Here is a 22,437-nt window from a genome sequence, read left to right on the forward strand (position 1 = left end):
AAAGGGAAGTTTCTGTAACCCCTGCTGCGGGTGATGGGTGGATGGGCAGCAGCAGACAGCTGGTGCCCTTTGGTGGTCTCTGGCCACATCCAGGACTTCAAGGACAGCTGTTGGACTCCCAGAAGCTCATCTTGGCAGTGTGTGATTTCTCCTGACAGGCAGCAGTCTGCACAGGCTGGCAGGGGATTAAACAGGCTGTGGCTTCATTTCAAATGCCCCTCAAAGTGAGGTGCCCTGCTACCCACAAGTTCAACCCTGCTGCACACACATTTGCCTGAAATACCCTACGTGGCCATGGCATGAAGAGGTCTGGCAGGCAGAAGTGATCTCTGTCTTGTCCTCTCCAGGCTCCAGAGTGTTGCCTTGGTTTCCTCCAAGGACAGGGAACACCCAGCCCGCGGGGGCGGTCAGTGACACCTCTGAGAGCCACTTGTGACCCTGGTGCAGTGCCCTGGCTGAACACACAGCTGCTGTGCTGAGTCAGCATTATTTCAAGGTCTGATTTTTAATCCTTGCTTCTCACACCCTCCACAGGCTTACTCCGAGTTTTTGGGTTTTTTTTTTCCTCCCCACTTTCTCCAATCACGTGCTTTGCTCTCCAGGCTGACAAACTATTTTACCTCCCCATATGCAGTTCCCCACATGCAGCTCTTGCAGAAGAGATCCAGCATGCCTCTCCAGTTCACTTGTTCCTTCTTATTTCACTTCAAATAAAACAACTCACCCCTTGGAGAGCCCTCTATTCTTCATCTTTTCCATGCACTTAGTGGGAAACAAATCCAACAGGATAAGACGGTGTTGCAACCAGCTTGCAGAGGGTGCAGGCACAGAGAGATCCTTCACAAGGTGCTCACAGTGTTTACCCTGACAATCATTTGGATCCTTAATCTTAGCAGCAATGACTTTTGAGCTTGAAATTCAATAAACCAGCCTGGAACTGCAGTCCTTAGGGCTGGCTAGCTAATAAAAAGCGGTTTAGCCATTCCAATGCACCTTATTGATATAAATGGGTAGTGACATGAGCTCTGGAAAATGTACCCCAGTGCTGGCATCCACTGATGCTATTTAACCCTTTAATGCTAAGGGTGGACAGCTTGGGCTTCTACTCATGCACACTGATACTGATCTCTGAAACAATATTTCAATTCAGTTTCATGTGAGTGTGTAGCACTCAGCTGGGCTGAAGGAATAGCTCACTACAGCATTGTGGGGCCACAAAACTCAGTTTGGCTCACAAGTCAGCTAACAAGACCCAGTTTTGACAAGAAATATTTGGCAATGTTTATTGTGTGTGCCTAACCTGACATGACTCAGCAGCTCATGTGCCCGAGCCTCTGATCAAACTTGCCAGCATATTAAAATTTGAATTAAAGTTTCACCTACTTCATTGCTCTGCTCCAACTCAGTAGTGACTCAGAAATTGCTTTCTGCTGGCCAAGGAAGCAACTCCTGCGAGTATTGGATGTATGGGTGCACTGGTCCCTAGTGCAATTTTTGCAAGATCCTTGTTGAGCCCAGTGCTGGTGCCTGAGCCTGCTGCCTGGCATGCTACATCTGACAGCTCAGATGTGCAGGGGAGAGCTTTGCACAGTGCATGACAGGGATTGCAGGGGAAGGGAAGTGATCACACACTTTCTGACAGCAATGTCACCAAGGGTGACTTATTGGCATGAATAAAGCCCCTCTCCCTTCATACCTCTCCAGAGCCTCAGTCTCAAGGGCTTTGGGACAAGCATCTGACAGCCTGTCCCATCCCCATCTCCTGGACAGACAGGCAGAAGGGACTGCTTAAAGCATTCACACCTGGAGCCAATTTTGCTCCAGTTTTTTTGACAGCAGCCTTCATTTTACTTAATTTGAGACTATCAACAGGTTGCACTTTCACAGAGAGAGATTAGCAGCCTCCCTCTAAGGCAGGACTTTGGAAAGGTACGAAGGGAGGGAGGGGGTTTAGCCATGCCAGTGCCCCCAGGGCCTGCAAGGCTCCCCAAAAATCGTCCTAGGACAGCCAGCCTCAGTGGCTGAGCCCCCAGTGGGGTCTGAGCAGATGGAGGTGTATGACAGTGACAGGCCACTCACTCAGAAAAGGGCAGGCTCTCACCATCCCTGAGCTGCTGAAAGGGGGTTGATTTTCATCACAGACAGCTTTGGATATTAAGGGGATAAACAAATAAAAAGTTCTGGGAAGGGAATTCTTATAAAGGGTACAAGGAGAACAAACATGTTGGCAGAGAGAGTAACCCTGCATGAAGGGGGGTGCATGCTCCTAGCTTGAGGGGAAAGAAAAACTTTGAGGCTGATATATGGCTTATGGCATAACAGTGCTGAAATAAATGCAACTGTGTTGTGCAGGCTTTACTAGTCTATGTACATGGATTTTTTTTTTTTTTTTATAGTAAGAAAGTGGCTGAGACACAGTCCAGAGCTGCAGTTTTTGCTGCACACCACTACATCCCGAGCTCTCTTACGGTGGTCACCACAGTGACAAAGCAGCATCAAAAAATCTGTACTTAATCGGGTCTGTGCTCCTCAACCCCATGTGAGTATTCTGCATGGTTAATAAGTGGGAAACCCAAAAATATCCTGCTCTAGGGAAAACTGCAAACCTTGAAGTCCTTCATATAGAACTATCTCAATACCCATTTGATTTCCTGTTGTAAAGGGCTTCCAAATGTTATAAGCTTTTGGTTTTTTTCCAAATGAAAACCAGTTCAAAACCATTAAAGGGCTGAGCTGACTTGATCCAAGGTGCAGACCTTTACATCTACCAGCAACCTTAAAACTCACCAGGTTTGGATCAGCCGTTTCCATCCTGTTCCTCCAGGAGCAGCATGAGAGTGTTTGCCTTCACCTGACACAAAAGAACAACCACTGTGGCACTTTTAAAACTCAGCCACAGTGTGAAAAACTACACAGAATTCTCATGGATGTTTTTATTTTATCCGCAGGCTTAGGAAAGCTCCAGTCCTCCTTTGCTGTTCTCCTCTTCAAAAATGGGGGTCATAATAGTAACAATACCAACACTTAGTAGCAGTAGAAACAATGATGTTACAGCAACGATCTTACCCTGGTGTCTTTACTTGAGAGCAGAATTTGGCCCTGCTTTCGCAATTTTGTCTTCAAAATAATGACGCCAACAACTCCTTGTGCAGTGTTATAATTATGCTGTTGTTGTTTTAATTTTTAGTGATTTTCTGGCACCTCCAGCACAGCAGTTACGAGAGCAAACATCGTGCAGCTTGACTTGCTGCCAAGCTTTCTCTGTGACGGAGAAATAAGCACATTTTATTTATATGTCTGCTTTTCCCCCCATTGTTTTCATTTAAACCGACGGTGTCACTGGCGAGGGTCTCTGCTGACATGTAGGATTTCCTCGCCGCAGCCCTGTCTCAATGCTTCCCCACACAATGCCACAGTATTGAGATGTCAGAGTCTCTGTGCCTGATAAAGGTGTCAAGACAGATCCCGGCTGCAAGCGACAACAGCGCGAACTCCGAGCCCTCCACGGCGGCCAGGAGCGATCCCCGCTCTTTGCCCCCGCTGCAAGCCAAACCTCCGCACTGCCCGGCTTTTCCTCTGACGCAAAAAAACCTCCCCTTGACTCTTATGCAGGTTGGGATTTTTGGGCCCCTTCTGCAGAGCATTTTCAGCTCTGATAGTATTTGTGTCTATTTTCAGCGAATGAGCTGCTATGTCAAGTGGGATTAAAGCAGAGCTGTGACTTCTCTGTATGAGGCAGCTCAGCTCGCTGTCAGCAGTAACTGATGCATGTCACTTCAGCAACTCGGCCGTGTCAGGGGTCTCTGAGATGACCACAATAGCCCAAACCATAGCTATGATAGTGACTAGATCACTGTAATCATAACTGTAAATGCGACTAGATCCATTTAGCCAGACTTTATTAAAACAGCTAGTCCAGTTGGCAGCAGCAAACACAGAGAGTCTCGTGGAGTCTGTGATTATTCCCATCAGTGTACCACAGCGATTATGGGTGCGGGGAGTGAAGTCAGGGTGCTCGAAGCGGGTGGCTGCACTTTGGGGTACAGAATGGCAGCCACGCAAGGGGGAACGGGTGCGTGGGCCATTTGCTGCTCAAGTCCCAGGCTGAGCCGAAGTGCTGCACGTACAGAGCTGTCCCCAACCCACGGATCCCCCTTCCGCCCCTTCCCGCCGCCTCTCTCCAGAAAACACGCTGTTCCAGGGCCGGGAGAAGGGGACACGCGGGTGAGCGCCGCGGCGCACTGTGCCGCTCAGGATCCACCATGGGAGCACCGCGCCAACTTTAATCTCACGTCTGTGGGAAGCGGGTGCCGCTCCACCCCGAGGGCTCGGCGGGCGCAGCCCCGCGCGGCACCAGCCGCCCCCCCGCGCAGCCCCGGGGCCGGGCGCGGAGCGGCGCGGGGCGGGCGCGGCCCCCCGCGGCGGTGGCGGCGGCGGGGCGGGGCGGGGCGGGCGGTCCGGCCCGGCGGGCGGGGACATCGCGGCCGCCCCACTCCGCGCCCGCTGAGCGCCGAGCAGACGCAGGAGCGCCGCGGCGGCGGGCGGGCGGCAGCGGCGGCTCCCGCGGGCGCTCGCTCCCTCCCTCGATGCGCGGTGCGCGGCCGGCCGCGGGGCTTGCGCAGGTAGGCGCCCCGCCGCCGCTCGGCGCACGGCTTCGCGCGGCCCCCTGCACTTTTTTACTGCTCCCACCACTTTTTTCCGCCTTTTTACTATTATTTTTCCTGTTCCCCCTCCGTGTGGGCACCAGGGGCGGGGGGTTTTCTCGTCCTCCTCCCCGCGCTGAGCGCCTCTCTCCCTCTCTCCGCAGCGCGGCGGCGGAGCGGAGCGGTGAGCGGCGGCAGCATGCGGCGGCCAGGGGATGTCTGAGGCGGGCGGTGCGGCGGCGGCCGCGCTGCCCCGGCGCCGCTCCGGAGGCATGCGGGCGGCCTGGGGCTCCGTCTGGTGCCTGTGCCTGGCGGCGGCCGTCGGCGGGATGCCGGCGGCGCGGCGAGGCGGCGGCAAGGCAGCGGCGGCGGCGAGGAGCGGCGGGCAGCCGGCAGGTAAGGGCTGCGCGACCGCGCACACACGTGCTCTGCGGGGACGGCTCCGGCCCGGCCGGGTCCTGCGGTGCGAGTCCCCGTCCCTGAGCGAGCGGATGGATGGAGACCGCCAGAGGCGGCTGTGGAGCGGGAGTTACGAACGCGGGGCCGCGGCGGTTCCACCTCGCCGTGGCTTGGGGTAGTCTCAGAGGCGCCCAGGAGGGACAAAGTGCTTTTAAGAGGATCCCTGTCTGCTAGGAGCTCTCTCCCAGCACGGCAGTGCAAGGAGCGCCCTGTGGGTAACAGCAGTTGGGAAGGAAAGATGCTTCCGTGCGCGTGTAGCGGCGCATCTTCGGCGCACATCGGAAATGCTCTGACTGCGTGCGTTCGGGTGGGGAAAAGTAAGCAAAGGTCGCTCATATCCGCATCTTGGGGAGCAAAAGTGGAGTTGCGACTGCTCCGGGTAGGTACACGCTGGGTTGCAGCTGAATAAGCGGCTGTGCCTAGAAGGGAACTGCGTTTCGGGAGAGCCGGTGACGATCTCCCCTGGAGTGGCAGCACTGCAGTTGCAAGTGAAAAAAACACGTCGGACAAAAGCTGGGCTTTGCTTTTTTTCTTCTTTCCAAGTAATATACGGCGGGTTTGAAACATCGTGTCTTTCTGATCCGCCTCAGCTGCTACCTGAGTCCCTGTTTATTTTTCAAAGCTTTTTAATGGAAGGGAGCCCCCTTGCAGCCCCCTGTCCTCTGGTTTGCATGTACCCGGCAGAAAGTTTCCATTGTTCAGGAAAGGGTTTGAAGCCTGTTTGCTAAAAAAGTGACAGGGGAATAAATGGACTTCGTGGAGGTTGGGGGGTGGGGGCATTACTTTCATACCCCTTTTGGTTAAAGCTATAAATCACACCAGGGGTTGGGTTTGTTTTTAAGAAAGTCCTAATAAAACACCAGATTCTTAGTGTAACTCGTTTGGCTCATTTTTCACAGCCAAAAGAATTGATTTATGGGGCAACATCGCAGGGACTTGGTCAGAGCAGATGAGGTCGGTGTGCGGAAGGCAGCAGGCAGCCTGTGCTGGCCACAGGGGTGAGAGTGACAGAAGCGAAGTGTCCCCAGTTCTCTCTGGCTTAGCCTGAAGTGCATATTGGTGCTGTCACTTCAGGCAGTTGATCTCATGAGGGTGAGGAACAACCCCGGTGGCTGCCTCAATGGTCCCTGGGCTTCCACCCTCACCTTCAGCCCATAGCTGGGGTTGATGATGTGTTGAAGTGGTGCTAAACCCTTCCCGTGCTCTAAGGTACTTTTGCAAGTTAAAGCTTTGGGACGCTGTTGGAATCGTAGCAAGTGGCTTACTTGGAGGTCGCACAGAGGGAAACGTCCCTCCAGTGACTGTGAAGTGAGAGATGGGTTGGGATTTCCAGGGAGTTCCGTGGAAATCTTCAGGACAGGCTCTCTTACCTCTCGGTCAGCTTTCTCCAAAGCAAAGGTGTCACTGTCAACCCCCACTGCCCTCCCTGGAAGTGGGATTCCTCCCTCAACCAGGAGGATTCCCGTCAACCCCAACACCTAGTGATGTCTCCAGGAGTTGCCCCATCACTGTGAGCTGTTGAAAGCTCTTGGGGACGGGGACTGTGAGGGGGGAGAGAGCTTTTCAGTGCCAGTGGCCGTCCCACCATCATCCACGTGCGTGGGGAAGCGTGAAGCCGGTGCTGCTTCCCCAGCTCTGTGCCAAAGCCAGCGGCTCTGTGGCCGTGAGGGCACCCGCTGCCTGTCCGACCTGGGGGGGAAAAGGTTGTGCAAAAGAAACTGTAAAGAATATAAACCTTCAGAGCCAAGTAAAAACACATTTTACTTTTTCAGTCTTTTTGAATTGAATGGTAAAAAGCAAATTCTTTCTCCTAGTCAAATGGGCCATGGGGTATTGGCTCATTACTGAGGGTTGTTGTTCGCTGGGCTTTGCATTTACAGTCTAAGGCCTTATTTTCCATAAAGGGGCTTGGAAGGATTTTTCCCCAGTGATCTAATTCTCCACACGGGGCTGTGAAGGCTATAACAGCTACTGCTTTGTGCCTATACTCAGCTACATAAAACACACATTGAAGGGAGGCATTCTCGAGGTATGTGTATGTTTGCTAATATGAATACTGGCTATTAGCGGAGGTGGAGGGGGTGCAGGTTTTAACATCTCCGCAGGGAGGTGTTCGGCTGTTGGCAGGAAGGAGGCAGATGGCGGGGCTGTTGCTGAATAGAAGCTAAACTAAAAACACCAGGGGCCTCATCTGGGCTGAGTTTCTCTTCTCTCCAGTTCTCGGGGCTGCTGCAGGAAGAACAATGTCAAATTTCCCCCCCCCCCCCTCTTTTTTTTTTTTTTTTTTTTTTTTTATGAATGAAAGTAGAGAGGCGAGGCAGGATTGAATGTGTATGTCATTCAGGGGCTATGACAGAGATGATTAGGGAGGTCAGTGAACTCCTTTGCAGCCTTGAGCATGCGGTCACTCTATTCAGCAGCCACAGAATAGACATCAATATAAAAAAGCCCGTCCAATTTGCATTAGTATTCAGATAAAGATATTACTTCGTACGATTTGTGAATGTCAAGTAACGCTGGCTGTTTTCTTAGAGAGCAGCCCAACTGAAACATCAGCATTTCACTTTTAAAAACTTCTGATAACCGTCCTGTCTCCTGTAGCTGGCTTGTGTGTGTGTTTGCATATGGTATATGTGAAAAAGGCAACTTCTGGGCTCTTTAGGATTTGTGTTGCACTAGTTAGCTACTGAGGCTGTCTGAGTGCATTGAAAGAGTTGTATAGAGGGCTGCTAATGTTTGATCAGGTTTGTGCGGGAAGGGGAGGGGAGAGCTCTCCCAGTCTGTCAGGAGCAAGAACCAAAGTTTCCTTGTGCAAGGAATGAAATTGTCACCCAGAGTTAATACTACACAGGCAGTTTTTTAGCCAGAAGAACAGAACAAGCACCGTTTTGGGATTTTGCCTAAGTTTAATGGGAGGCATGTACTAATTCCTGTGACTTTTTTGCTTGGAAAGAAGTGGTGATGTGCCGGCTGAGGTGTTTTTTGTGCAGCTGATGGAAACTGGGCTCTTGTAGCTTTCCAGCGTGAGCTCAGCGAGGGGTCCAAGGTGTAGGCTACGCAGATCTGTGTCACTTTGCTTTGTGTATCTGAGCGTTTCAAAGTTCATCCTGAAATTATAGGGGTATTGAAGCGAGTGCCAAATGGCTCTGGCTGTTCCTGGAGCTGGCCTTGGGGTTTATGCGTTCAAACCCTCTGCGAAGAGTCTCATATATTGATGGTGCTGCTACACCAGAAATGTTTTAGATACAGTGGGCAGCCGTGATTGATAGTTCTGACATCAAAAATTGATCCATTTGTTCTCATGAACAGCAGCAGCTAAAGAGCTAATTAAGTCTTTAATGCTGAGACTAGCATATTTTACTATATGCAGTAGAATAAGAGGACACAAGTAAGTGATGATGAAATATGGCTTCTTTAAAAAAAAAAAATCTGTTTCTTACCTACCAAATAGTGAACTAGAAAGTCTGTTCCAGGGCAGAGATGGACTCAATGTATTCAATAGTAGCTGTATAACATGAAGGAAGTCTTCTACGCATACTGACAAGGGTCACTCCAATTAAATCTGAGGATTTTTTCTTTTAATTAAGACTTTATTAGCAACTGCTGAGTAGGGAATGTGATGAAAGTAAATCTGAAAATTGTGTAGCAACGTGTTGATCTGCTAATTAAATCATGCAATTAAAGTAAGCCACTCTGACTGGCACGTTAACTTTTACAACTCCCTCCAAAAAAAGCCTCACGTGCTGTTTGGGAAAGTGTACCTGTCCTGAAGCCTGACTGAACATGGGTTTTGAAATTAGGTGAACACTAAAGAACTCTTGATTATGGCATTCCCACTGTATCTAGACCATTTCCATCCAGTGGGACACAGTCTGCTGCCTGGACAAAGCTGAAATTTTTCATAAAGCTGAAGGAGGGTTCCAACCTCCCCCTTCTATAAGGCTGAAAACCAAAATTTTTTCCTTTTAAAATATGGTCAATAACAGCGAACTTTGACATCCACCTACATGCTTAAAAAGCTGTCCTTTCTGAATACTTATTCTGTACATCTGCTATTCACTTAGAGATCCTAAAAGACAGGGAATCATCCTGGTTTCTGAGCAATTAATAAAATTTTCAGTTTATAAAAGCGTTGGATCAAGGTGTTTCTGACAGCGATCTATCACTGGCATGCAGTGCTGTGGCTGAAGGCATTTGCTCAACCTTAATTTTAGCTAAGGTTAGGGCATGGCCTGCTGGTGGCTTTTTCTGGCTGGTCATTGAAGTGTGTGGGATACAGTGCAGGAGCTTGAGTATGAGCCATCAGGCTTCATGGACAAGTGGCTGTGTTGTCATAGTTTAGATTTTGGCAATTTTTACTATATATAAGGTAGACTCATCAGGAATATAACAAATTCAGATGTTTCTACTGAAAATAGAGTTAAAATTCCCTCCCCAGTTTTTCCCAACTTGGCTGAACCTGATGTACAGATAAACAACGAATCTGGCTATTTTTATTCTGTTTCCCTGTTAGAATAGATTTCTGTCTTCTCTCTCATGTACTGCATGCTCATAACTTTTCATATGTCCTGGGAGTTTGTCTGACTCTGAATACCTGTTTCTTCCTTTTTTTCTGACCCTTAAAAAAACACTCCAACCTTGAAATTGCCTGCTGACTCCAAGCCATTCAATAGAGTGGTTTGATGTAGCTGTTTCAGTGTTTGCCATTTCATCTCTTTTAACAGTGATCAGTGATAAACTTGATTCTACATGTACCAGACTGTATGCCAGAGAGGATGGTGACTGGTAGAAGTTTGCCTTACATTGGGGTTTTTTTCAGCAAATGGGACTCTGGTTCAGCACAGCCACTCATGGTATGTGGCAGCAGGCAGCCCAGACTGCAGGAAGAGTAAATCTGAAAGCACCTCTATGCAAACGCTGGGCTAAAACCATGTCTGAAGGTGCATACAATGCCGAAAGCACCTTAAAATACCTTGTTACACCCTGAATTTTTTTCCTTGACCTCCTACATAGCTTATCAGTTTAGTGGTTTCCCCTCTTTTGGCTGTTTATCTGGTGATCTTGTTAAAAAAATACTTTTTCTCTGAAGTAAAGCTGACTTCCCCAGTGTCCCCTTTCTCATACACTCACAGCTCGGGTTGCCAAGTGCCATAGATATGATTTAAAGCTCTATATGTGTGAAGAAGGGCTTTTATTCCTGCAGTGAATGCTGTATTCCTGGTGTGCTTACCCCTAAAGTATCTGCTCCTTGGCTTGAATGACCAGGAAGTTTCTGTAGTATCAAAAGCAAACAAGAACTATGAGATATGGGCTGAGTAAAACCTTTAGTAAACTTAGTAGTTAAAATGTGAAAGGTAATCAGATGTAAACCTGCCCTATTATTCTGATAGGCTATCAGGGGTGTTGCATTCAGGTGCATAGGAACTAACCAGGAGGTAGTTAAATCAATTTTTTTTTTTTTTTTTTTGTGCAGCGACAGTCAGGTTACTCAATGTAGCAAAGCTATTTTTGAAGAATAGCAGCACAGTTAAGTAAGAAAACATTTATCCAGTAACTGCTTCAGTTTGATGTATTCATCTAAAAAAGGGGCAGTATTGATTGCAGAGGTGGAGGTAGTTCTGATGTGCTGGCTTTGCTGTCTGAAATCCAGAGAGCAAGGCAAGATAACGAGTTGGTTAAATAAAAAGGTTATATTAAAACTTGGAAGTAGATGTCTTTATCATGCAGAACTGTATGCAAAACAATTGCCATGTGCTTACACGTTTAGCATCTGTGAGATTTTGGGGCTGTGCCATTTCTGCAGGTTGTGAGGGGTTAAAAGAATTAATGACTCAAGTGAGAAGGGTTCCAAGTTTTCGGGTGAGGAAAGGACGCAGCCCAGGATCGCTCTCTGGGAGCAGGCACAGCTCCACAGGCTGCCGTGTGTGCCGAAGGCTCTTGCCTGGGAACATCACAGCCCCAGGACCCCAGCACTGGTGTTCGTACCAGTACACCCAGGGGTTGTACTCTGAGCTACTGAACTACCTGCCAGTGTCACGCTGACACATGGCAGCATGTTGGTTTGGTATTTTTCCCCCTCATTTCCTTTTCACCCAAGGAGCCAAGCTATCAGGAAGTGCCTTAACTGAGTATGAGGCTTTTAGGGAAAGACAGTAACAGGCAATGATAGTGCACCATGGCAAGCCAGAAACCTCCAGAGGTGGCTTCCCAACTGCTGCTGTTTCATAATTGATGAAAGTGTTTGCGAGTTTATCTTCATTTAAAACTTTTGCCCTGGAAAGCAAAGTGTTTTGTAGTTGTGCCTTGATTGCGGTGACCTACCTTGCACTGTTCACAAGGAATCTCACTAAATTATTGCAGCTGATGTGGTTAAATCAGTAAAGTTTTAGAGACCAGTGCTGGGTTATAAGGATTGAACTAGTATCCAGAAGTAATGGATTTTAAGCATTTTGGAGTTGATCTGGGATTAGCTGGGTGTAGGGAAGACAGCAAAATAGCTGGGTATTGCTTAGGGGCCAAACCTTGTGGTGGTGATGTGGTGCGTGGGTGGGTTCTCACTGATGCCAAGAGGGAGGAGTGATGTAAGGTAAAAGGCAGAAAGGGGAAGACTTGACTGTCAGAGAGCTCCAAGGAGGGTGATGAGGACAGGAGCATCTCTGAGGCTCCTCTCCCAAGAGGCAGGCGGCACCTGGCTCTGTGAAAATGGGGTGCAGGCGTGGTCCTTGTAGCAGGACCGTGTCCCAGGAGCCATCTGGTCCTCTGTGTTGTTGGTGGTGGCTCTGCAGAGGGGATTTACTGGGGGTTTCGCTGTGGTATGTGGCAGAGGTCATGTGAAGCCCTGGAGGTGTTTCTGTTCCACGGGGTACTGAAGGGTAGCTGGCATCACCCTGAACTGACAGCTCATCCCCTCTTGCTCACTCCCCCTGGGGGAGGTAAAATACACATCTGTGAAGGCTTTTCTTTGGAGTAAAAAGGAGCTACGGGAGATGTCTCTGGATCCAAATGATGAGGCCAGCCTTTCTCAACCTTCTGCTTTCCCTGTCAGAAAACTGAAAAGATCCCAAGAATTGGATTTTTAATTTTATTTTGATGCTTGACAGAGCTTGTAAAGATCCTTCATAGCAAATTTGGCTCCCAGTTCGGAGGGTCATTGCTTTCTTTAGGGGTTTTGCCATTCTCTGCTGCTTGTAGTCCTTTAAAAATAATAATGAGGTCCTGATCTTGCGCCTATTGAATCCTAGGCAAAAAAAAGCCCCCATTGACTTCCAAGAGAGCAGGCTGAAGCCCTTCACAGATCGTGGTGGGAGCAGCTATTTAGCATAAGCAAAGATTGTTTGGGAAGTTTTCTAATGACCCAAACATTTTAACAAGCAGAGGAAACTCTGGTGAGTAAAATGGCTCCCAGTTTGAGGGTGGGGATCCCTGGAACTGGCGTTCAGTGACCTCCCATTCCTCTCTAACTGGCTGTAACACAGACCTTCCCTTCCCATCTTGCTTTTTGGAGCTCCAGCATTGATGGGGGCCCACGGCAGCATCACAACCCAAACGCGAGCACCAGAGGCGGCGGCGACAGCCACCGCCCGCCTCCCCCGTGCCTCTGTAGAGAGTCCTGCATGGAGCTGAGCTGCCGTGCTGGCCACTGTCCCCTCGTGCCCCATCCTCGCTGCCATTGTATCAGTGTCACCAGCATCAGCCCCAGCCCCACGAGCTGCGAGCAGCACAATGCGCCAGCAAAGTGTTCATAATCCCCCGCGGGGGTTTGCTGCTGAGCCTGAACCCTGCGACGCTGCACCAGACACGAGCCCGTGGAGGAGCTTTCCTGGCACTTCCTGGGCAGACAGAGCACAAGAAAAAGTTTTCCTGTAGGATTGGGGTTTTTTGGGGGTTTTTTTATAACCCTGCTTTCATGGGCGAGACTCAAGTACAAGCAGTTGCCTCACAGCAAAATATTTCAGCAGCTTGTGCGGAGACTGTAGGGCCTGAATGAACTGGTGATTTCATTTTTGTTTAAAATTTTTTTAACTTCTCCCTGTACATTCACCCGGGAAAGCATTTCGTTTCTAGCTGGTAGCAGGATCTGTGTAAGATGAGCCAAGATGTGCCTTGGGAGATGGAGGTGTCACAGCTAAAAGTGGAGAAACCAATTGTGGTGAGAAGGTTAAGGAGTTCTGAGTGTGCCCTGACAATTAGCATGTTCAAGTGAAGATAAATCCTCCATGAGCTTGTCTTTAATTAAAAGAATGATTGGAATTAGGCATAGTACCGTCTCTCCTGATCAGTATCATGAGTATCTGTGCGAATAAAGCATTTCTGAGGAGGGAGAAAACCACCAGATTTTAATCTTCCTTTGGTAGCCGATATGTCTGCCTTTTGCAAGGGCATATTTCTCCCTGTCTTGGAGTACCCAGGCTTGTTGACAGTAAACAACTGTCACTTGGCAGTTTATGAAAGAAGAATGTTTAAGAAAACATGTCCAGTTTAAATAGCTATGTTAATAGGCTGGGGATTCATGCAGAAGTGAGGGGATCTGGTAAATGGAGGTACATAAATTAGCTGGTATTTAGAACCATGGAATCATGGAATGGTTTGGGTTGGACGGGACCTTAAGTATCACCTTGTTCCAACCTCCAGTATTCACTGTGTAAGAAAAGAGCTGAATGCAGTTGGGGGGAAAAATTAAAAATACTTTTCATTTTTACAGTCAGTGTGTTATGCATGAATTCACAACTTTCTGTGAAAGCATTATTTTTTTTTCCAAAGAAAATTCAGAAAGCCTCTTTCTTCCAGCTTGTGGTGGGTTGGGCCCTGGGAGGCCCCTGGGTGGGACAAGCTGCAGGACTGGGAACCCAGTGCTCCCACTGAGTGGCCTGAATGCTGCTCCATGCTCCACAGGCAGCATTTGGACCTTGCAGCTGCCCTGCTGTGTCCTCAGCCTTTGCCTCGCAGGGGTGATCGCAAGAGGAGGCTGCAAGGAAACTTTGCCTCCTGATTTGTGAATTGATTAATTACAGAAAGGAAGAGGTGGGGTGGGGAGTGGATGCAAAGTAAGAAACAGCAGATGGTGTCCTCTCTGCATCCCTGCCCAAAGTTGCTACAAATCCATCACCCACCTTCTTTGAGTTAAACACTGGGGATGTAGTGAGTGATGAGCGAGCGCAAAGCGTTTGTTCCAGCTCAGCCCAAAGTCATCAGTGTCAAAACGTAATGAGTGGGGGCCTGGTGTCAGGCACTTAAAATCTGTAATCAGGCATAAAAAATATGTTTCAGTCTTTCCAGGCTCCTGGTTCACCCAGCTGGGGAAGAAGAGTGTAAGCGGCTACTGGCATTAGCCTTGAAGATGCTGGGTAAAACCACTCTCCTGCACCCCTAGCTGCCAACCTGGGATATCATATAAATACAGTAAATACTGTGGAGTTTAAATACAGAGTACTGTGTTACAGATACTTTCCTTCAGCCTGGAGTATCTCAGAGAGGGGCGTCTTGACAGCAGCACCTTCTCTTGCCCTTGTTCCAGTTAGGGCAGAGAGCTGGAGGAGCAAATGGGAGCCCCTAGAGTTTTGACAAAAGGGTCACACTCAGTTTTCTTTTGCCTAGTGGTTCAATTAGTATTGCCATCATTTGAACTAGGAGGCAAAGGAAACCCAAATACAAAGCCTTCTACCACAGAAATGCTTTGCGATCTGCCCAGTCAAAAAGGAAAGTAACTCCTAGAAAGTGTTAATGTAGTTGTACTGAGGCTCCAACCTGTGAATTATTTAGTGAAGGGATGAGATTTCTGCCTCTATTTTAAGTGTAGGCATGCTGGCATCTTGGGATTTGAGGAGGTAGTGGGCTTCTGCGTCACAAAAGTCTTCATGAAGGGGAGGGAAGCACAGAGGTGGCAGAGGGGTTCTCCTTTGCCCTGTCCCCCTCAGTGCAGGCACAAAAAGGGGCAGGTTTGTACCCACCACTGTGGTCTCGGTGGTGGGTCACTGCCTGGGTCTGGTGACTCCGTGCAATGCAAACCCTTCTTGTGAGGAGTCATCTGCGCGCTCCAAACAAGATCGTCTTGTGGGTGGAATGTGTTAGTTCTGGCAAAAAAAGGTCCTGAAACCTCCTCAGGTGCTTTCAAAATACATGTAAATGTTTGAACTGAGGTTTTCTCCCCCTCTGTCCCCTCCCCCCTGTGCATAGCAAATGAAGTGCAGACAAGAGGTGCAGTCTTTGCAGGAATAACTTCACCCTATGCTTGAGCCCAGCTGTTTTGGTCATGAGAAGGAGGAGTTGGAGGGGTGACTCAGGGCAGGCAAGAAGAAAAGATGACCCTGGATTAGCCACCCACCCCTGGACAGGGAGTGGAGGGGGCAGAATGCTATATGCAGCTCTTGCTCCATCTATGGGTTATACATCAAGGGAGGTTGTCCAACTTCATGTCTTCACCAGTAGTGCAGGGTGGTGGTTCATCCGACCCAAGAGAGCATGGCAGGAGCTTAGCTTTGGTGCATGACTTTCAGACAAATACAGCCCTTTGGTGGCTGCTGGGCTCAGTTTTTATGATCTATGTGTTCCACCTGCCAGAGAGAAGTGGCTGTTTTTCTCCTCCCTTGGTTTGCCTGCTGCACTGATCATCCTTGCCATCACAACAGCATCCATCTAATTCTTAGATGATTTGCACAGAGAATTTATAAGTGTTTCTGGTGGGGAAGGGAAAGGAAGAGCTGGGAAAATCAGAGTCTGAAGGAAGGGGAAGGTATCCCAAAGTGCCTGTAAAAGATCCCTGGTTCATGCAGGTAGGACCAGCCACATCCTCTTGTAGGAAGGTGGAAATAGCCCTCTGCAGAGGGTCTGCATTTCCTTACAGCAGTGCTAAAATATCTTTGTATGGAGTTATCTACCCTGCTTCTGGCATTTCTAGATCCTAACGTAGTGCAGGTTGTAGAAGATGATTATTTGGAGGCACTGCTAGAAGGCAGTGGGAGCTGAGACACGCATGACTTCCTTGAACTCTCTCTTAATTTGTAAAGTGGAGTCCAAACCCCGCTGTAATAGATACGGTTACAGGAGACCATTAAAAGGTCCCTCCTGGTGAACCTGATGCCCTGGTGCTGCTGCTGGAAATGATAAACCCCTGCATTCAGGTTGGATGGTATGTGCTGCCCTGTGTGTGTGCGCGTATGCATGGAAGCTGGTAAGTCCTGCTAATTTAGGGATTGTTTTCCAAGTCTGTTTCCTATAACCCCGTAGACTTAATACAAATAAAGAACTGACTAAGTTTCCTGTGAGAAGCGCAGAACAAATGCTAAGCGTGGGATTTGAATGCAGAAAGGTGAAAACACAAATGTATACAGAAACAGCAAGTCAAAACAAGCTGAAAAAATATTGTAAGGTTGATTTAACAGAGCAGTGAACTCAAAGCTGTCTAATCCCTTTAGCAGCCTTCTTTAAAGAGGAGAAATAAAGGAATTTTTGATATTACTTTTCTTTGCCATCTCTCACAACTCTTTCTAATAATGCTGAAGGATAAGACTTGAGTTTAGCACAAGGACAAAATGTTGCACCATTAGTTAGAGATGTTTTTTAAATAACAAAATCTTCGTTTGTCATTTGCGACATTAAAGTGGATCAGGCTTCCTGAAAGGAGATTACTGTTAAATTTCTCCAACTGGGGTACCTGGCACCTAAATCTCGCTTGAGACTCTGAAATAACAAGCTTGGTTTTGAAAGATGCTGAGCCAGGTCAGGCTCTGCATTTAAATCGCTTAAGTGCTCTCAAAATCTGGCTATTCATTTTGATGCATAGATATGGACTTCTGGGCTTAATCACCAACCTTTGCATTTCAAATGTTTGACCTTTGTTTTCTTTACTAAGTATGCAGACAGAACGGCCCCCCAAATTATTATTATTTTTCCCTTTTACACAGTTGAAAATGGCCATCAGAGAAGACTTGAAGTTCTGCATCTTATTACTGAGAAATAGGGGTCTTTGAAAAATAGCATTTTATGTTACTCAGGGGAAACTTGCAAAAAGGGGAATATTTTCTTGTTTTCATTCACATAAACATGATCCATCATATATCTAAAACCCACAATCAGTTGGAAAAAAACCCACCCAAACTACCCTAAACCTTTGCCCTCTCTTAATCCCTGTACAAGAGGGTTTTTTTTTTTTAAGATGTGCTTTTCTCCCCCTGAAATAAAGGCAATTGATAGGCTCATAAACAAATACCAAACATTAAGTCCTAATCTCCGTATAGAGGAGCCTGACCCTTTTTATGGAGAGAGAGAGTAGAGGGAGGAAACGGGCCAGGAGTTTGAGGTTTAATGCTTATTAAAGTTTTAGTGGGTGGGAAAATGCAATCAATAAATTTTGTTTAATGCCTCAAAACTGGTGTAAGTTTTCACTAGCTACACTGGAGAGTAGTTTTCATTTTGAAACTAGGACACTCGTAGTTGGAATGACAATTAATGTGGAGTGAATATGGTCCCAGTTGGAAGCCGATTTTTTTGAATAACATGAGAACTCCCCCCACCTCCCCGCCTTGGCTCCGAAGTGGGGTAGCTTCCGTTTTTAATTAGCAAACCCAGCAAAATTTAGCTCATTGTGTCTTTCTGCTGCTTTGGCCTAGTGGATAGCTTGGATTTCTCCATCTTGCTGTCTTGAGGCTCTTCTCTTTATTTTTTTTCCTTCAGTTTTGGTGCGGGAAGGAAAGGGGGGCTTCAGGATACTTAGGATTAAAGTCATTGTTTGGGGATATTTGCAGCCAGCTGCCTGCATTAAATGAAGATTAGAGGAGTGCACATTAAAAGTGCAAGGGAAATGCAGAGGACCTGGGATTTGGGAGCTGCATAGCTGTGAATCGAAGGGGAAAGGTTGGGGCTTTATGGCAATTTTTTTCTGATGCCATGTGATCTTAAAGCCCACTTCAGAAAGCATCACAAGTACCAGAAAAGCATCACAAGTAGCTTCCAGGGCAAAGATGGCTTGGGAATTGTAAAGGGAACAGGAGCATTTGCATTCCTTAAAAAGTTCCTCTGAGGTAAACCTAAACTTTTGGGCCTGGTGAACTTCTGTATTTCTTAAAAATTCATCTGCAAGAGCACTTGAAAGGTGGTGAAGTTTTGACAGAACTGACCAAGTAGCTGAAATCCCACTCTGGAGGTCAAAACTCCAGCAGTAATGAATTTTTGGAGGCTTTTTCAGAAGGAAATGGAGGTATAGAGAAAGAGCCCAGGAAAAAATAACTCAGAAGAATCATTCAGCAGCATGTGCTTAGTCTTTTAAGTAATTATAAGAAAGTTTAAAAATATTTCCAAAGATACAGCTGCTCTCCTTTTCCTATGCTTTGTGGAGCAGTCATTTGTGTAAGCTGTGTCCTTGTAGCAAACTTTGCTAATTGCTTGGGGTGTGTCACCTACAAAACCCCTCCAGGTAACCCGGTCCAGCGAAGTAGGAGGGATGCTGTGGTGCACTGATGCTGAAGAGCACGGGTTTGCTCAGGGCCTCCACAGTTCAGCAGAAGCAAGTTCTGCTCCAATGGAGTCTGGGGCAAGTTTTGCCCAATCTGCTGGGATGCTGGGAAGCCTCATTCTGTGCCTCAGTTTACATAGCTGCTGCCACGGGCTTTGAAAGGGCTTATGGTAGTTGCTTGCCTGCTGAAATGATGAGAGTGTTTTGGACTTCCTCAGGCATGTAGGGCAGGAATGTAAAACATCAGCCGCTTTGTGGTGGGATCTGTCTGTCAGCATCAAGCTGAGATGCCCCTGCTGTGCTGAGCAAAAGCTGAGGCCAAGTTGGCCACGTTCTTCAGAGGCAGCAAGAAGCAGACACCAAGAGGATGACAACACAGTCTCTTGTGCTCCCCCAGAGATCAGCCCCATGAGTGTCCCATCACTCTGCCTTGAGCAGGGAGTGGTCTGGGTTGACCACGTTTGGCCACTGCGGTTGAGTGAGGTTGTCTGTGTGACCTGTGGGCAAAACAGCTGCAAGGATGTGCCAGGCTGAGACTGATGTCATCCCCACCGTGAGCATGGGCTGCTGAGAACTGACACAGCTCATTGCTGCCGTCCGTGAGGAAAGCACAAAGACTCTGGCACCTGGGAGAGCAGGAGCCATCTGCATGGGCATCCTTGAGCAGGAGCCAGGAGCTTTCACAGCCTGGGGACCTCAGCATGCCCATGCTGCCTCCCATCCGCTGCTCCCTGTCTTTGGGGACCATTGATGAAGTGGAGACATTTCAATATCAGTTCTTTTATTTCTGTTAAAAAAAAAATCTAATGCAGAACTCTGAGCTAACTAGATACGTATGAGTGGTGGTTGCTTCCCTGTTTTCAGTGGGGAACCAACTGTTTGATTGTACAATCTGGCCAGATTTTAAGGAAAACTCCCCATCACTGCCTGTTGCTTTAAGCCAGCGAGCCCCAGCTGAAGGCTGTCCTTGGGACCAGTTCTGGGCTCTCAGCAGCAACCAAAGCTTTGTGCCTCTTGGAGGGGTTTACATTCCCATCATTTTAGGTGTAGCCAGGAGACCCCTTTGATTTGTTCCCTGGTGGGTGTTTTTGTCCTCCTCAGGACTTCCAAGTGTCAGAGGGAAATCCTCCTGGCCAAAGTGTTTTTGTAACTATTTTAGCTTTGTGATAATTTATTTCTTTAAACTATCTGTGCCTGAATTGGGTGATCTAAGAAAACAGTCCATTAAAAGGAGGATACTGTAGAGTCCTGATGAATCCTGTTTTCTACTTGGCCGATGGAACAGAAAGCTAATTGCCAGTAGTAAATCCATTCAAAGGAGGGCTGTAGGGAGGGAGAAAAGCTAATATTCCTCCTTGAATGCCGTTTAATCTCTGAAACCTTTCATGCAGATGTAAATTAGGATTTGCACAACAGAGTCAACAGTTGCTTAGTAGATAAGGCAGATTTGCAACATCTGCTTTTTCCATTCTGGAAGCTCTTCCAAAGTCACTGTTGGGGATAGCCAAACTAAACAGTAGAGTTTTTTTTACTCTTTTCCATAATCTCTTGTTTATAAAGAAAGCTGCATATGACAGAATTAAACCTGGTTATTGTTCTGCTAATTCCGTAGGAAAAAAGTTTGCTTTTCTCCTGAAACAGATCTAAGAAAACCCCCACGGGGTGGTAATACAGTGCAGTTACTTGTTAATGTCTTTGGAAGAAATGTTGCCTGGTAACAATTGCATAGGCCACTGCAGTGGTAATACAGTATAAACAGTCTACTTTGCATTATTATTATTAGAAAAGCTGTTTTAAGCTGCTCCAGAACTGCCTCCTCCCAAGCAAACACTTGCAATATAGGAAAGATAAAGTGGTACCTTTGGGTGACCTGGTCTAGGGGAAGATGTCCTTGCCCATGGCAGGGGTGTTGGAATGAGATAATATTTAAGGTCCCTTCCAACGCAAACCATTCTGTGGTTCTTTGATTCTGTGAAATAATGGAGGCAAACCCTTTCCAGATGTGATTGTCTAAAGACATATTTTTATATCACAGTTTAGACTTCTACAGATACAGATATTTTATTTTTGGAATATTTTATTTCTGGGTGCAAGCCCCACTGAGCAGGGGAGATAACCCAGCAAAAACACCGCTTTGGGAGGCAATACTGCTTCAGCAAAGCATCCTGTGCTGCTGTGATTGCCAGAGTGAGCCCCTTCTTCCCAGGATGACTGCAGCCTGACACTGGGAAGTGTGGTGCAGGAGGGGTCTTGACCTTAGAAGGGGAGAGGAGTGGGGGGGAAAGTGAAAACAGAATATTTTGTATAATAATTTTTATTTTATAAAGAAAATATAATAGAAAATACATAATATACACAAAACACTTTATATAATAATCATGTATGTATTTGATATATTGCATTTTGCTGTGCCAGGCTGGTGAGGTGCCTTTTGGGGTGGCAGGGCCATAGCCAGACAGGGATGTTCCACCTCTGGCACTGTCACATCTGTGCAGAAAGGAGGGGAAGCCATGCCCTGCATAAAGTACTTCCAAAAAAATACAGATATATAAAAAATACCCCATCAGCTCCCTGCAGAGCAGTTGCGGGTATGCAAGGACTGCACCGCTCCCTCGATCTTATCTGCCCTGAGAAGGCAGGTTCCTGGGGAAACAGGTGATCCCACGATCTTATCATGCCCACCTCTCACAGGGGCTGCAGTGCTGCAGGGCCTGGGGCTGGTCTGGTGGTTTTCAATATTTCCCCGGGGCCCATCTGCCTCTCTGGGAGGAGGCAGAGGGAATGGGGATGTGGGTTCTTTCAGGGAGGTGACACTGGGGCCACTTGTCACATTTCCTGGCTACTTTTTGGATTTAGATGAATGAACAATTTTTGGCAAGAAAAGTGTTTTATTTCCCTGCTGGGAAGTTAGCTCTGCGAAGTGCAGAAGTCCCAAGGTGAGGTGAGGAAGTGACTCCATCCCAGGAACAGCTTCACAGGTATTGTGAAAAACACCTGAATATTATTCGCTGGGTGAATAATACTGTCAGCCTCTCTTAACACAGGCAGGACACTTATTTCGAATAAACCAGAGTTAAATGCAGGGGACACAGTGCTGGTCTGAGCCTGGAGATAGTGTACATGCTCTTTACCAGCATGGCTATGTTCATCCCACTAATGCTGGAGGTTTCCATACACCTCCAGCAGTTACTCACCAGCTCACTGGCTGAGACCATGATCCCCCTGGGAATGGGATAACAAACTCAACAGGAGAAAGCTCTGGCATGGCTGTTGCTCTGTGATCCTATAATGTATCCTGTCACGGTGGATTTGGTGCAATAAAATACATAGAACAAGAAACGATTTCAGATTAACCTGGAGAGAGACATGTGTGGAGCGCTGCTGTCTCTGTGCTTGTTAACATGCCAAATACAGCTTGTTCAGCTTGAAAAAGGAAAAATACGATCTGCTTAGAATTGAGCCTTAGTCCATTCCAGCACCAGGCTGTGAAGCACTCCTGGAAAGCCTCTTGGGGATTGCCAGGGTTCAGGGTGGGGTGAGGAATCTCTTGCTGGTGGTACTGAAAGTGGTGGGCCTCAAATGCTCTGTGGGGGGAGTGCCAATGTGATTTGTGTGGTTTGAGTTGTGTGGTGGGTGTTCCCCTGCTGCAGGATGCCCACTGAAGGAAAAGGATGATGATGATGATGATGATGGGGGATGCGTGCACCCCACCAGAGCAGTTCCTCAGGGGACTCCTAAACACTTTGATGTTTGAAAAAGTAGGGTTGTGGGAAGTTATTCCAGGGGGAAAATCGCAGGTGAAGAGAAACTGCCTGGAGCCAGAACCCAGCACCCTGTGAGGTGACATAGTACCCTGGGGCTCCCTCACCCCTGACTGTGGGCCTTTGC

General features: G+C 47.7%; 1 protein-coding gene across 6 annotated transcripts in view; it reads left to right on the forward strand.

Annotated features, from left to right (window-relative positions):
* The first annotated feature begins 4,843 nt into the window (after positions 1-4,843).
* The window catches only part of FGFR3 (fibroblast growth factor receptor 3), a 55,221-nt gene continuing 37,627 nt past the window's right edge, over positions 4,844-22,437 (forward strand). For 4 of the 6 annotated variants that reach the window (XM_048303991.1, XM_048303992.1, XM_048303993.1 and 1 more), the window contains exon 1: positions 4,844-5,039. In XM_048303991.1, coding sequence (XP_048159948.1) covers positions 4,859-5,039 — 181 coding nt within the window. In that variant the 5' untranslated portion in view covers positions 4,844-4,858. The remainder of the gene's footprint in view (positions 5,040-22,437) is intronic. The other 2 variants (XM_048303994.1, XM_048303996.1) reach the window with 2 other exon arrangements.

The sequence above is a fragment of the Corvus hawaiiensis genome, chromosome 5 (genome assembly GCF_020740725.1).
Source record: "Corvus hawaiiensis isolate bCorHaw1 chromosome 5, bCorHaw1.pri.cur, whole genome shotgun sequence".
NCBI classification, from domain to species: Eukaryota; Metazoa; Chordata; class Aves; order Passeriformes; family Corvidae; genus Corvus; species Corvus hawaiiensis.